This window comes from Cherax quadricarinatus, chromosome 71, assembly GCF_038502225.1.
Source record: "Cherax quadricarinatus isolate ZL_2023a chromosome 71, ASM3850222v1, whole genome shotgun sequence".
Lineage (NCBI taxonomy): Eukaryota > Metazoa > Arthropoda > Malacostraca > Decapoda > Parastacidae > Cherax > Cherax quadricarinatus.
Window position 1 is genome coordinate 8,199,069 of NC_091362.1, and position 15,467 is coordinate 8,214,535.

The 15,467-nt window shown below is 39.2% G+C and overlaps 1 protein-coding gene across 1 annotated transcript in view; it reads right to left on the reverse strand.

Annotated features, from left to right (window-relative positions):
* Positions 1 to 2,733: 2,733 nt before the first annotated feature.
* Positions 2,734 to 15,467, reverse strand: part of LOC128700401 (vesicle-associated membrane protein-associated protein B/C) — a 132,118-nt gene continuing 119,384 nt past the window's right edge. Inside the window, exon 6 of the mRNA XM_053793607.2 lies at positions 2,734 to 5,378. Within this exon, the coding sequence (XP_053649582.1) occupies positions 5,208 to 5,378 (171 nt within the window). The 3' untranslated portion in view covers positions 2,734 to 5,207. The remainder of the gene's footprint in view (positions 5,379 to 15,467) is intronic.

Sequence of the window (15,467 nt, forward strand, 5' to 3'; positions counted from 1 at the left end):
GAAAATACTTTCATCATTCAACACTTTCACCTCACACATAATCACTGTTTTTGCAGAGGTGCTCAGAACATAACAGTTCAGAAGCATATACGTATAAAGATACAAAACATATCCCTCCAAACTGCTAATATCCCGAACCCCTCCTTTAGAGTGCAGGCATTGTACTTCCCATTTCCAGGACTAAAGTCCGGCTATATAAAAATAACCGGTTTCCCTGAATCCCTTCACTAAATATTACCCTGCTCACACTCCAACAGATTGTCAGGTCCCAAATACCATTCGTCTTCATTCACTCCTATCAAACACGCTCACACATAACTGCTGGATGTCCAAGCCCCTCGCCCACAAAACCTCCCTTACCCCTTCCTTCCAACCTTTTCGAGGACGACCCCTACCCCGCCTTCCTTCCCCTACAGATTTATACGCTCTCCATGTCATTCTACTTTGATCCATTCTCTCTAAATGACCAAACCACCTCAACAACCCCTCTTCAGCCCTCTGACTAATACTTTTATTAACTCCACACCTTCTCCTAATTTCCACACTCCGAATTTTCTGCATAATATTTACACCACACATTGCCCTTAGACAGGACATCTCCACTGCCTCCAACCACCTCCTCGCTGCTGCATTCACAACCCAAACTTCACACCCATATAAGAGTGTTGGTACTACTATACTTTCATACATTCCCTTCTTTGCCTCCATAGATAAAGTTTTTTGTCTACATATACCTCAATGCACCACTCACCTTTTTTCCCTCATCAATTCTATGATTAACCTCATCCTTCATAAATCCATCCATCCATAGTAACAGAAAAAAATTAATCCACTGTGTATTTTGAAACATATTAAGGGGAGCGAGTGTCATGCCAGTCATCTCTGGGCAGAGTGAAAAGTGAAGTAGTATCATCAGTTAATGGTCTTGGTAGTTTAGGTGTGGGACCAGAGATGGTCCGATGTGTGATGGGAGGGCAATCCAAAAATCGTTGCACCATGGAGGGAGAAGCTAAAAGTATGGTCAAAGAAGTGCAGAGGTTGGATGTATCAAAGGAGTCAGGCAGAACCTCGGTACCTGGAGCAGAAGGTACAGGGGCATTAGAAAGGTCCAAAGAATGGTCAAATAACGAGGTCAGGGTCGGAATAGGGTGCAGCAGCAGAAAGGGGCCCAGGAGGAGGAACTTCATGGATTTGGGACTCCATGGTTATGTCACTTCTTTGTGTGTTTTTTTTTTTTTAGAGAAAGAAAAAAAAAAGGGGTCGGGGGAACATGGAGGAATAGCTCCTAGGAGGAATGAAAGAGCCGTAAATTGACTTGTGTGCCCAAGAGGACCTCAGCACCACAGGTAGTGCAGATGTGACATGAAACCTGTGCCATACCCTACCCTTCATGCCAGTAAACCAGCAATCTGGGATAGCAACCTCACATCTACCGAGCCACCTCGGTAGACAAAAGAGGGTGGTCGGATACCCACCATAAAGCATACCTCCTTCAGCCACCACATCCCAGAATCTGACAGGCAGTCTCCAGAGATACATCTGTCACCTGAAAGACACCCAAAGCCACCCTCCGGGAGACTGGAGAGGGATCGGGACATCCCCAGGTGATCCAGATTCCATGGCAAACTACACCACCACCAAGGGCCTCAATGGAATGGGATGGACCACAGTACCCTTCCCCCTACCTAGGAACCAGAGTGCCTGTGGGGAGAATCTCAAAGGCTGAAAACAGGAAGGGGATAGGGGAGGGATGGGGAGAGGAGGAAAGGGAAAGGGTGATAGGGAGGATGGGATAGGGAAGTTGGAACTGGGGGGTAATTAGGTTCAGTCTGAGGAAGAAGACCAAGAGATCCAATTCCTCAGACCAATAGCCTCTTTACCACAACAAGGAACCCCCCTAAAAGAGGACAGAAATTGCAAGGGGGAAAAGGTGAGTGATGCATTGAGGCATCTGTGTTCATGGAAGCAAAATGAGGAAATATATCAGAATAGTGTGGTACCAACACTCTTATATGGGTGTCAAGCACAGGTTTTAAAACTATGCAGCAATGAGGAGGATGGAAGCAGTGCAGATGTGTATGAGGGCAATGTGTGGTATGAATATCATGAAGAGAATTCATAGTTTAAAGATGAGGTGCGGGGTTACTTAATGTATCCTGAGAACTGGGAGGGGAGGGGGGTTATTTGAGGTGGTTTGGACATTTAGAGAGGATGGAGATAAATAGGATTGACTGGGAGGGTTGAAATCTGTAGTGGAGGGAAGACAGGGTAGGGGTCATGCTAGGATAGGTTGCAGGAAATGTTAAAGGTTTTGTAGTGAGGGTCTTGGACATCCAATAGGCATGTTAGACAAGAGTGGAGGCAAGTGGTTATGTGTAAGGTTAACATTTATGAAGAGATTCAAGAAAACCTGGTAATTAGTTGCAAGTCCTGGAAGAGGCAAGTACAGTGCCTACATTATGAAGGATGGGTGGGAATACTGCAGTCTGAAATAGCATCTGAACTGTAATGTTGGCACTGGATTTAGAGTGATGGTTAAAGTCTTTCTTCTTGTTTGACTCGCCTCACCTAAACCTGGAATGGTCAATACCATTAATAATAAAAAAAAAAAATAAACTAGAAACTTCCTAAGGGGGTGGATAAAAAAAAAAAAAAGGTACATAAATGATATATCATTAGGTAACCCTGCACAAGGCTGAAAAGCCTAAGTAATAACAGTAGTTCAACACAATATTTATTTTTTCCTTTTATTAAACCAAATATTGGTACAATATACAAAATATGTATAATGCTGTCCAAAGGAAAATATGCTGATGAAATTTCCCATTTTTCTTATCAGAAATACGAGCCTGTTAAAATATGGACTTCATTACCTCTGCACGATGCATACATTAAAGTTGCCCAGTAGGTGCCAGGTTCCAGTAACACTAATTACTTGATAATTCCATTAAGTGGTTAATCATGTTATAAGCTAATGAGAATTACTGATTTAATGGAAGAAAAAATATTGCAAGGACAAATAAAAACAAGCAGTACATTAAGGTGTGACATATTTATCATGACACGCTGCACACTCTACACTTGGGTACAAAACACCCACGACTTACCACACCAGTGTTACAAACAAGTGTCAAAAATACACTGGCTATATTTCATTACACTGTCCAAAGTTAGTTGCAGGCATGCAGCAGTTAACATTGTAACACAATAGTGCCACCAATCAAAGCATCGAGTTTGTCAGACCTCCATCCCTGGTGGCTTCAGTCTGTCTCGTGCAAAATGAAGTGTACAAGGAAACATTCACATGTTTAAGAAACTTATCTGTAATATACAGTTTGATAGTCAACATCTATCAAATGCTAACAGAAATACAGGTGTAGGTTTAGCAACACATGTTTACAGTCCACTAGTAATGTTTACAGTCCACTAGTAATGACAATGAATGAAGAGATTAAATGTACATAAACTATTTGTGAGTTGCAAAAGAAAAATAGAATAAAAAATACAAATGTGATAGAAGACAAGAACATACCACACCAACTTATATACATGGGATTTGTATTTTGTACAAACAGCTCTTGCATACTATAGTAATGTACAAAAAAAGGATTGACTAAATCAAACACAGATGATTTTCACAAGGTAGCTATTGTAAGCTGGAATAAACTAACATGAATCAGACCTGACCAGTGCAAATTAGTCGTGCTCTAGGATTTTCCACGCATTTCTAATTTTCTATAACCCACAGGAGAATTTTAACTTTGCAAAACCTAAACAGACTGAAATGCACTAATGAGGTCAAGTTCCAGTGTAAGACCATGCCACGTCACACCTTATGATGGGCTGCGTGTTTTTAGAGTATGTATATTAACTACATCTTATAATGTCAAGTTGCCCTGGAGACAAGTTCCACAAGTCCTTGCTCTTAGGCTAGTATGCACATGAGTCCCACATCCTAGTGTCTTTGGAGACTATGCTTCAATCTCTGCTACTACCTACACTGGAGTGACACCTACGCTGCCCTCTACTGTCAACCTGGTAGAAACTTGCACCAAACAAGGTTTCCACCATGACTCCTCAGCAGCAATCTCAATTAATTCAGTACAAAGATATTTTTTGCTCATTTCAATTGCAGTCCCAACTTCCATTTATCCTGAACTTGAGAACAGGAAGTGAAGATTCAAACTTCATCAGGATTAAGTAGTTTAACTGAACAATTGATAATTAGCAATAACCAGATCAGGGTATACAGCAAGTAATTAAACTTAACTATAACGTCCATTAAGGTACAAAAATTAATATCTATGAAATCCTCATGACATTTTTCCTGAAACAATTCTACAAGAAGAGTGAACAAAAATTACAATTTTGTTTATAAATAAAATAAGAGAACCTGAAAAAGCTGTATTAACACCCAAGTCTTTCACAACTTCTGGTCTGGAATTGTTGCCTTGGGGTGTGGCGGCATAACATATTGTCAAAAATCTTTTTTTATTTTTTTCCTGTAAACATGAAACAGTGCCTGGGCCAAGTAAATTTTTTCCCAAGCAAATTGAAGACATTAATGCTTTACCTATTGCTAAATGATATATATTAAAAGAGCACATGAAAGATTTCAAAACGTGAGTTGTAACTAATCACAGGCAAATGTGATGCATCATGAAATGCATTGATTTCTGGGAAAAAAGTTTTATAATTTGCATATTTATATATAAAATTATTAGTATGATCCTTTAAAATGAAATGCATGATTTTTAATCCATCTTAATTTTATTATCACTATTTAATATATAAAATAAATTAATTAAAGCAAGCTAAATGATTTGCTTCAAAATTACAAGATAATATTTGTTACACTTGTCTTTTTTTGTATACTGTATATATATATATTTATATATATTTATATAGCTTGCAAGAAGCTCTTAAAACCTGGGTTAAGTGAAGGCAGCATATTTTTGACTGGTTTATCTTGTAGCTTATTTAAAGCAAATTTTTATATAAAGTAATTAGAAATTAACAATGGCCAAATACAATCTTATTTAGGAGTAAAGGCAGATGGCTGTAGAAGATAGCTAATAATATTTCCAACTAGCAAATGAAGTCCACTAGACAATGGATATGCCCCCCAAAAGTTTGACAAGTTTGAGTTGTGGTAGAAAATGGCCGATTGCTACCTAGTGATCTTGGGCGATGGCAGTTGAAATTCTTCAAAGGATGAATTTACCAAGAATAAAGCCAATGATAGCAATAACGAGAGCTGCAACGAAGTGCATCATAGGATTTGCTTGCTGAGTCTCATGCTGTGGGATGATGCTAGACACCACTGCTTGTTTCTTCTCTCCTGTGCTTGCATGTGAGCGCTGCCTCAGTGAATCCTCCTGTAAGAAAAAACAAAAAACAAAAACAAGGTATTAAAGTTATCAGTTAATTCTTATGTGTGATGGGGTGTTGGAATATTATCTGCAAGATTATGTCATACTTGCTGGAACCACAAGCAGGGATGTATTAAACCTCTTACAGTGAGTGAAGGAACATTAATATGTATTAAACCCAACACCATTCTCTCTTCCTCTTCACCAACCCAACATGAAACTGATTTATAAACAAATCTAAACATTTGACAAATGCAGAAGGCTAATTAACATTTAAAAATGTTTATTGCAGTGTTCAGCGAAGTAAACACTGAATTTTGTCAGAACACTCACCTTGGTGCAGAGGAGTACACTGCCACCTAACTGACTAATCTTCTACCTAACACATTGATATTCTTGGATGTCATTACCAATACCTTCCTTTTTTGTACAGTCACTGTTAAAGTGATGGATTCCTAGCTATTTGATACAATTTGTTCAAGAACTGAAGGTTTTTAGTTGTGTTTCAATATGGTAAAAAGCGCTTAAATGTTAATTTCACATTTTAACGAGGTTTAATAAAAAAAACCTTGGATTTTACCTATTATTGGTGGAGGTGTGGTGGCAGTGAGCTCTGCTGTACCAAGTGGTCTAACAATCAGGCTAGTAATGGCAAATCAATTGATCAAGTTGCTAGTAATGGCAAATCAATTGATCAGCACACAGAGAGATAGTAGAGGGCAACGAGTGACTAGCTCCCTTAAGGTTTACTATACAAATAGTAGAAGTCTAAGAAATAAGATAGATGAGCTAAGATTACTTGCAAGTGTAGGTAATATAGATATTATTGGTATAACAGAGACCTGGTTCAACCTGAAAGATAGAGAAATGCCTTCTGAATGCAACATACAGGGTTATAAACTATTCCACACTGATAGGGTCAACAGGAAGGGTGGTGGAGTGGCAATGTATGTCAAAGAAAATTTAAATTGTTGTTTTAGACATAAAATTAGAAACATTGAACACAGAATCTGTTTGGCTACAGTTTCTCGAGGGACGTGACAAATAAATTTTGGGTGTGATTTATAGACCCCCAAACCTTGATGGGGAGTGCAATAAGATGTTATGGGACGAAATTCATAAGGCATCTAGATATGAAAATGTTGTGATAATGGGAGATTTTAACTTTAGACAAATGGATTGGAACAATATGACAGGAAATCTTGAGTCTATTTTCTTGATACGGTTCAGGATTGCTTTTTAGAACAGGTTGTGACAGAACCAACTAGAGGAAACAATCTGCTTGACTTGGCTCTTGCCAACAAAGATTCACTAATTAATAATCTTGAGGTTAATGATGAGCTTGGGGAAAGTGATCACAAATCACTTAGTTTCAATATATCATGGAATTACCCAGATAACTGCAATCAAATTTCTGTCCCAGATTTTCGCTTGGCCGACTTCATGGGACTGAAAAATTACCTGGGTGGCTAAATTGGAATGTCCTGACTATGGGTCAGGTAGGTGATCTTGGTTGCCAATATGACATTTTTCAGAGCATAGTTCTAGCTGCCCAGACAACTTCTGTTCCGAGTAGGGAAATTAGATCCAACAAAAATGATCCCAATTGGATGAATAGATTAAAACATCTCACTGGTCAAAAGAAGAGGCATATATAGGCGAATCAAAAGAGGGGATGGGCAGTTAAGAAATCAATATATTCAATTAGAGAGAAATAAAGAAAGGAATAAGAAAAGCAAAAAGGGATTACGAGGCTAAGGTCGCAAGGGATTCAAAGACTAACCCAACAGGGTTCTTTCAGGTATACAGAAGTAAGATTAGCGACAAGACTGGCTCACTTAAAAGTAACTCTGGTCAGATCACTGACAGTGATAGGGATGCATGTGAAATTCTCAATACCTACTTCCTCTCAGTTTTCACCCAGGAAAATACTAGCGATATTCCTGAAATAATAGATTATGTAGAACAGGGCGATAATAAACTATGCACAATTGAGGTAACTAGTGACAGTCCTCAGACAAATAGAGGAACTAAAACCTAACAAATCCCCATGTCCTAATGAACTGTTTGCAAGGATGTTAAAGGAATGTAAAGAGGAACTTAGCATACCTTTGGCTAATCTTTTTAACATATCACTACAAACTGGCATAGTGCCTGATAAGTGGAAAATGGTAAATGTAATACCTACTTACAAGGCAGGTGACAGGTCCTTGGCTTCGAACTATAGACCAATAAGCCTTACCACCATAGTGGGAAAATTTATGGAATCAATAATTGCTGAAGCAATTCATAGCCATCTTCATAGGCACAGATTGATTAATGAATCTCAACACGGTTTTAAATAGGGGCGTTCCTGTCTTACGAATTTACTAACTTTTTTCACTAAGGTGTTTGAGGAGGTAGATCATGGTAATGAATACGATATTGTGTATATGGACTTCAGTAAGGCTTTCGACAGAGTTCCACATCAGAGGCTTTTGAGGAAACTTAAGGCACACAGAATGGGAGGAGAAATTATTTCCTGGGTAGAGGCATGGCTGACAAATAGGCAGCAGGGAGTTTGCATAAATGGGGAGAAATCAGAATGGGGGCATGTCACAAGCGGTGTTCCTCAGGGGACAGTGTTGGGCCCGTTGTTGTTCACAATTTACATAAACGACATAGATGAGGGAATAAATAGCAACATAAGCAAATTTGCTGATGACACCAAAATAGGCCATCCAATTCATTCTAACGAGGACACTACAGCACTCCAGGATGATTTGAATAGATTGATGCAATGGTCAGAGAAGTGGTAGATGCAATTTAACCCGTAAATGGTCCAAACGTATATGTTCACTACCCCCAGTGCCCCGAATATTTTGAAAATTTAAAAAATCTTTTTATTTATTGAAAAAAAAAAGCACATTTTTCTAAGTGTTATAGGATAAAACAAATTTTTTTTAGAGTCAGCACTTACAGAGATATGAGGTCGCAAAGTTAGCACTTGGAGATCACCTGATGGCAACATAGAGCGCTGCCACTTGCAAAAGTGTTGCCGATACCTTTTTTTCTATTTTTCATATTATTTTATATAATTTTTATATTCTGATAATTACAACTTATAGAAGTTCTTGTCATTTCATAACCAATCTTCGTTCTGACACTAGTATTAGGTACTGAAATTGTACTCACATTGTCACAAACACACTGACAGGTGGACATTTACACCTGCCTTGGCCATTTATTGTCTTGGAATATATACAAAGTATTTTTATGTCCCAGGAATGTTTTGGATATGTGGAAGTATATAATAATGATGAGGATGAGGAGGAGGAGGAGGAGGAGAAAAATACCTAATAATAATAAAATAATAAGTTCCCTTGAAGCATGAAAAACAAAGTCCACCTCTGATAGTGACATGATAAGATGAGATAACATCTGATAAGAGATGACGTTTGATGAGCATACACAAGGGTGGGGGAGGGTGCAGCTGATAAGGAAAGATTAGAGGTGACATTGGATGAGCATTGCCCTCCTTTGTTTTTGCTGGTACACAAAAAAGACTTTGTCTGTCTGTCAAGCTCCCTGTCTATCTGTCTATCCGTCTAGCTCTGTCTCAGAGAGAGCCACAAGACTGCATCATGTTACTCGCATCTTCAAGCAGAGTACAGTGGACCCCCGCATACCGTTGGCATCACATAACGTTAAATCCGCATACCGCTACATTTTATCGCCAAGATTTTGCCTCGCATACCGCTAAAAAACCCGCTCAACGCTGTTCGTCTGAGATGCGTCTAATGTGCGCCCTTAGCCAGCCTCACATGTTCCGCCGGTGGCATTGTTTACCAGCCAGCCTCCGCGGTAACATCCAAGCATACAATCAGAACATTTCGTATTATTACAGTGTTTCTGGTGATTTTATCTGCAAAATAAGTGACCATGGGCCCCAAGAAAGCTTCTAGTGCCAACCCTACAGCAATAAGGGTGAGAATTACTATAGAGATGAAGAAAGAGATCATTGATAAGTATGAAAGTGGAGTGCGTGTCTCCGAGCTGGCCAGGTTGTATAGTAAACCCCAATCAACCATCGCTACTATTGTGGGCAACAAAAAGGCAATCAAGGAAGCTGTTCTTGCCAAAGGTTTAACTGTGTTTTCGAAACAGAGATCGCAAGTGATGGAAGATGTTGAGAGACTCTTATTGGTGTGGATAAATGAGAAACAGATAGCAGGAGATAGCATCTCTCAAGTGATCATAAGTGAAAAGGCTAGGAAGTTGCATCAGGATTTAATTAAAAAAATGCCTGCAACTAGTGATGATGCGAGTGAATTTAAGGCCAGCAAAGGTTGGTTTGAGAGATTTAAGAGGCGTAGTGGCATACATAGTGTGATAAGGCATGGTGAGGCTGCCAGTTCAGACCACAAAGCAGCTGAAAAATATGTGCAGGAATTCAAGGAGTACATAGAAACTGAAGGACTGAAACCTGAACAAGTGTTTAATTGTGATGAAACAGGCCTGTTTTGGAAGAAAATGCCAAGCAGGACCTACATTACTCAGGAGGAAAAGGCACTTCCAGGACATAAGCCTATGAAAGACAGGCTTACTCTGTTGATGTGTTCCAATGCTACTGGTGATTACAAAGTGAAGCCTTTATTAGTGTATCACTCTGAAACTCCCAGACCGTTCAGGCAAAAGAATGTCCTCAAGGAGAATTTGTGTGTGCTGTGGAGGGCAAACAGTAAGGCATGGGTCACTAGGGACTTTTTCTATGACTGGTTACACCATGCATTTGCCCCCAATGTGAAAGATTACCTAACTGAAAAGAAATTAGAACTTAAGTGCCTCCTGGTGTTAGACAATGCCCCTGGTCATCCTACAGACGTGGCAGAGCGACTTTATGGGGACATGAAATTCATTAAGGTGAAGTTTTTGCCTCCTAATACCACTCCTCTCCTGCAGCCCATGGACCAGCAGGTTATTGCAAACTTCAAAAAACTGTACACAAAAGCTCTGTTTGAAAGGTGCTTTGTAGTGACCTCAGAAACTCAACTGACTAAGAGACTTTTGGAGAGATCACTTTAATATCCTCAATTGTGCAAACCTTATAGGTAAGGCTTGGGAGGGAGTGACTAAGAGGACCTTGAACTCTGCTTGGAAGAAACTGTGGCCAGAATGTGTAGACCAAAGGGATTTTGAAGGGTTTCAGGCTAACCCTGAGAATCCTATGCCAGTTGAGGAATCCATTGTGGCATTGGGAAAGTCCTTGGGGTTGGAGGTTAGTGGGGATGATGTGGAAGAGTTGGTGGAGGAGGACAATGAAGAACTAACAACTGATGAGCTGATAGATCAACTTCAACAGCAAGAGGCCAGACCTGAGGAAACTGGTTCGAAGGAGGGGAGAGAGAAATTGAAGAAATTGCCTACTACAAAGATTAAGGAAATCTGTGCAAAGTGGCTTGAAGTGCAAACCTTCATGGATGAAAATCACCCTCACACAGCTATTGCAAGCCATGCTGGTGACTATTACACTGACAATGTTGTGAAACACTTTAGGGAAGTCATAAAGGAACGAGAGGTACAGGCCACTATGGACAGATATGTTGTGCGACAGAACTCCAGTGACTCTGAAGCTGGTCCTAGTGGCATTAAAAGAAGAAGGGAAGAAACCCCAGAAAAGGACTTGACACCTCAAGTCTTAATGGAAGGGGATTCCCCTTCTAAACACTAACACTCTCTCCTCCTCCCATCCCATCAATCATCACCAGATCTTCAATAAAAGTAAGTGTCATGTAATTGTGCATGCCTTTTTCAGTTTGTGTGTATTAAAATTAATATTTCATGTGGTAAAATTTTTTTTTTTCATACTTTGGGGTGTCTTGCACGGATTAATTTGATTTCCATTATTTCTTATGGGGAAAATTCATTCGCATAACGATAATTTCGCATAACAATGAGCTCTCTTGCACGGATTAATATCGCTATGCGGGGGTCCACTGTATAGCACTGTCTGCATTTTTTGGGTTATCCTAGGTAATTTACACTATGTATACATGTATTTGTGTGTACCTGTGAGACAGACACACAGACATATAGAAAGATAGACAGAGACAGATAGACAGGGAAAGACAGACACAGATAGACAGAGACAGATAGACATACAGACAGAGATAGAGCCAGGCCGCCAGCAGCCGGCCAGCCAGCTAGCCATCCAATCAGTCAGTCAGTCAGTCATCCAGCCAGGCAGGCAGCCAGCCTGCCAGCCAGAATTGTTTCTCTTTACTTAGGGCATAGGTTATAAGACATTCTGAAAGGGTGTTGCATAAATATTGCACATGGGTTATTATCGAGGTTTTTTGACATTTCCTCGACCACTTGTTGCCACATCCACCTCAAAACCACTAAACTCAGGGTCAAAATCACTTTCCTCTTAAAATGGGAGTGTTAATACTACATGACATCAGTGAATCCCAAGTGTTTGCTCTAGCAGACATTCATTTGAACTGGTGCTCCCACAAGGTACTAATTGGTCCCAGATTTTTTTAATACTGCACACACTGAGTGTTAGGACCCATTCTATGCTGACAAGGCATCTCAAGCCAATCATGCCAAATTTGAAGGCAGGAAAAATAAAACGTATATATACGTTTGGACCGTTTACGGGTTAATATAGACAAATGCAAAGTTCTAAATGTTGGACAGGAAAATAACCATGCAACATATAAACTAAATAATGTAGAACTTAATACTACTGATTGCGAAAAGGATTTAGGAGTTCTGGTTAGCAGTAATCTAAAACCAAGACAACAGTGCATTAGTGTTCGCAATAAAGCTAACAGAATTCTTGGCTTCATATCTAGAAGTATAAATAATAGTAGTCCTCAGGTTGTTCTTCAACTCTATATGTATATCCTTTCTATACGTATATACTTCCTTTCAGTTTTTACGCAGAAAGATACTAGCAAAATTCCAGAAAAAAATAAATTATGTAGAATAGGACAATTATAAACTATGCACGACTGGGGTAACTAGTGACATGGTTCTCAGACAAATAGAGAAATTAAAACCTAACAAATCCCCAGGCCCTGATAAATTGTTTGCAAGGGTTTTAAAGGAATGTAAAGAGGAACTTAGCAAACCTTCAGGTAATATTTTAAATATATCACTACAAACTGGCATAGTGCCAGACAAGTGGAAAACAGCAAATGTAATACCTATTTACAAGACAGGCAACAGGTCCTTAGCTTGAACTATAGACCAACAAGCCTTACCTCCATAGTGGGAAAATTTATGGAATCAGTAATTGCCAAGGCAATTCGTAGCCATCTCGAAAAGCACAAATTGATTAATGAATCTCAACACAGGTTTACAAAGAGGCGTTCCTGTCTTACGAATTTACTAACTTTTTTCAATAATGTAGTTGAGGAGGTAGATCATGGTATTGAATATGATATTGTGTATATGGACTTCAGTAAGGCTTTCGACAGAGTTCCACATCAGAGGCTTTTGAGGAAACTTAAGGACAGATTGAAGGCCCTGAATCTGCAAGGCATAGAATTAGGGAGGTGAAAATGTATAAACTAAGGGAGGAGGAAGTTCGGGTGAGATATAAGCAACTATTGGCAGAAAAGTGGGCTGGTGCAAGTATGAGTAGTGGGGGGGTGTTGAAGAGGGTTGGAATAGTTTTAAAAATGCATTATTAGAATGTGGGGCAGAAGTTTGTGGTTATAGGAGGGTGGGGGCAGGAGGAAAGAGGAGTGATTGGTGGATTGATAAAGTAAAGGGTGTGATAAAAGAAAAAAAAGTTAGCTTATGAGAGGTTTTTACAAAGCAGAAGTGTTATAAGAAGAGTAGAGTATATGGAGAGTAAAAGAAAGGGAAAGAGTGGTGAGAGAGTGCAAAAGGAGAGCAGATGATAGAGTGGGAGAGGCACTGTCAAGAAATTTTAATGAAAATAAGAAATTTTGGAGTGAGTTAACCCTTTGACTGTCGCGTCCGTATATATACGTTTTACGAGGTGCCGTGTTTGACGTATATATACTCATAAATTCTAGTGGCTTCAAATCAAGCAGGAGAAAGCTGGTAGGCCCACATGTGAGAGAATGGGTCTGTGTGGTCAGTGTGCACCATATAAAAAAAAATCCTGGAGCACGCAGTGCATAATGAGAAAAAAAAACTCGACCGTTTTTTTTAATTAAAATGCCGACTTTGTGGTCTATTTTCGTATAGTATTTATGGTTGTATTCTCGTTTCCTTGGTCTCATTTGATAGAATGGAAAACATATTACAGAAATAGAGGTGATTTTGATTGATTTTACTATAAAAAGAACCTAGAAATGGAGCTCAAAGTAGGGGAAATGTTTGATTTTTGCCAATGTTCAAAAGTAAACAAATGATGCCATTGTCCAATAAATGTCCAACTAGCCATTCTAATATGCAGTCATGAATGGGTTGATGTTATTTATACAGTTATTACAGCATTGCAGTAGTCTGCATAATAGTAAGTCTAATATTTTTTGTTTGAATAAAAATTCAAAATAGAAAGCAAGAGTAATATCAGAAGGGCCTGGAGACGTGACTGATGAACAAAGAAAATGTTATTTTAGAGCCAGGAATGTCTGCATTGTTCATTCTGGACCTTATTTTGAAATTGTCATATTTTTTAGTTTTCGTGAAATTGGCCAAATTGCAAATTTATGACCACATTATTAGGTAGTTGAAATCAGTAAATGGGCAGTTTCTTGTATTCAATCGATAGAAAACATGAAGTTCTAAAGAAATAGCTATGAGTTTGGGTGACTGGAACGATGGAATTAGCCGAAAATAGGGCTCAAAGTGGGCGAAATCGCCGATTTGTAAACAGCGCCGAGGTCGCTAACTTCGCGAGAGCATAATTCCGTCAGTTTTCCATCAAATTTCGTTTTTTTGGTGTCATTACAATCGGGAAAAGATTCTCTATCATTTCATAAGAAAAATATTTTTTTTTTTTTAAATTTTGCGACACCAGGAGACACCTCAGGATTGGGGGTTGCGACAGTCAAAGGGTTAAACAAGTTAAGAAAGCCTAGAGAACGAATGGATTTGTCAGTTAAAAACAGAGTAGGGGAGTTAGTAGATGGGGAGATGGAGGTTTTGGGTAGATGGCGAGAATATTTTGAGGAACTTTTAAATGTCGACGAAGAAAGGGAAGCGGTAATTTCATGCACTGGCCAGGGAGATGTACCATCTTTTAGGAGTGAAGAAGAACAGGATGCGAGTGTGGGGGAGGTGTGCGAGGCATTACGTAGAATGAAAGGGGCCAAAGCAGCTGGAACTGACAGGATCATGACAGAAATGTTAAAAAAAGCAGGGGGGGATACAGTGTTGGAGTGGTTGGTATTTCTGTTTAACCCTTTCAGGGTTGGTGCCGTACTAGTACGGCTTGCATGCCTGGGTTGGTGCCATACTAGTACGCATAAATTCTAGCACCTTCAAATCTAGCGAGAGAAAGCTGGTAGGCCTACATATGAAAGAATGGGTCTATGTGGTCAGTGTGTACAGTATAAAAAAAAAATCCTGCAGCACACAGTGCATAATGAGAAAAAAAACTCCAAGTTTTTGGTTTAAAACAGCGACTTTGCAGTGTATTTTAGTATGCTATTTATGGTTGTATTCTAGTTTTCCTGGTTTCATTTTATAGAATGGAACACATATTATAGAAATAGAGATGATCTTGATTGGTTTCACAATGAAAAGTACCTTGAAAATGAGCTCAAAGTAGCAGAAATGTTCGATTTTGGCCAAAGTTCAAAGGTAAATAAATCATGCCACGCGTCCAATACACGCCAACTGGCGAGTGTAATATTCCTTCACAAGTGCCCTGATACTATTTATGCCATTTCTACGCCATTTCTACACAAATGCAGTAGTTTGCATAACAGTAAATCTTCTATTTTTTGTGAGAATAAAAATTCAAAGTGGAAAGCAAAAGAAATGTAACAGAGGCCTGGGGACATGAATAATGAACAGAGGAAATATTATTTTAATGCCAGAAATATCTGTCTTGTTTATTCTGGACCCTATTTGGAAACTGGCATCTTTTGAAATTTGTGTGAAATTAGAAAAATTGCCAATTTC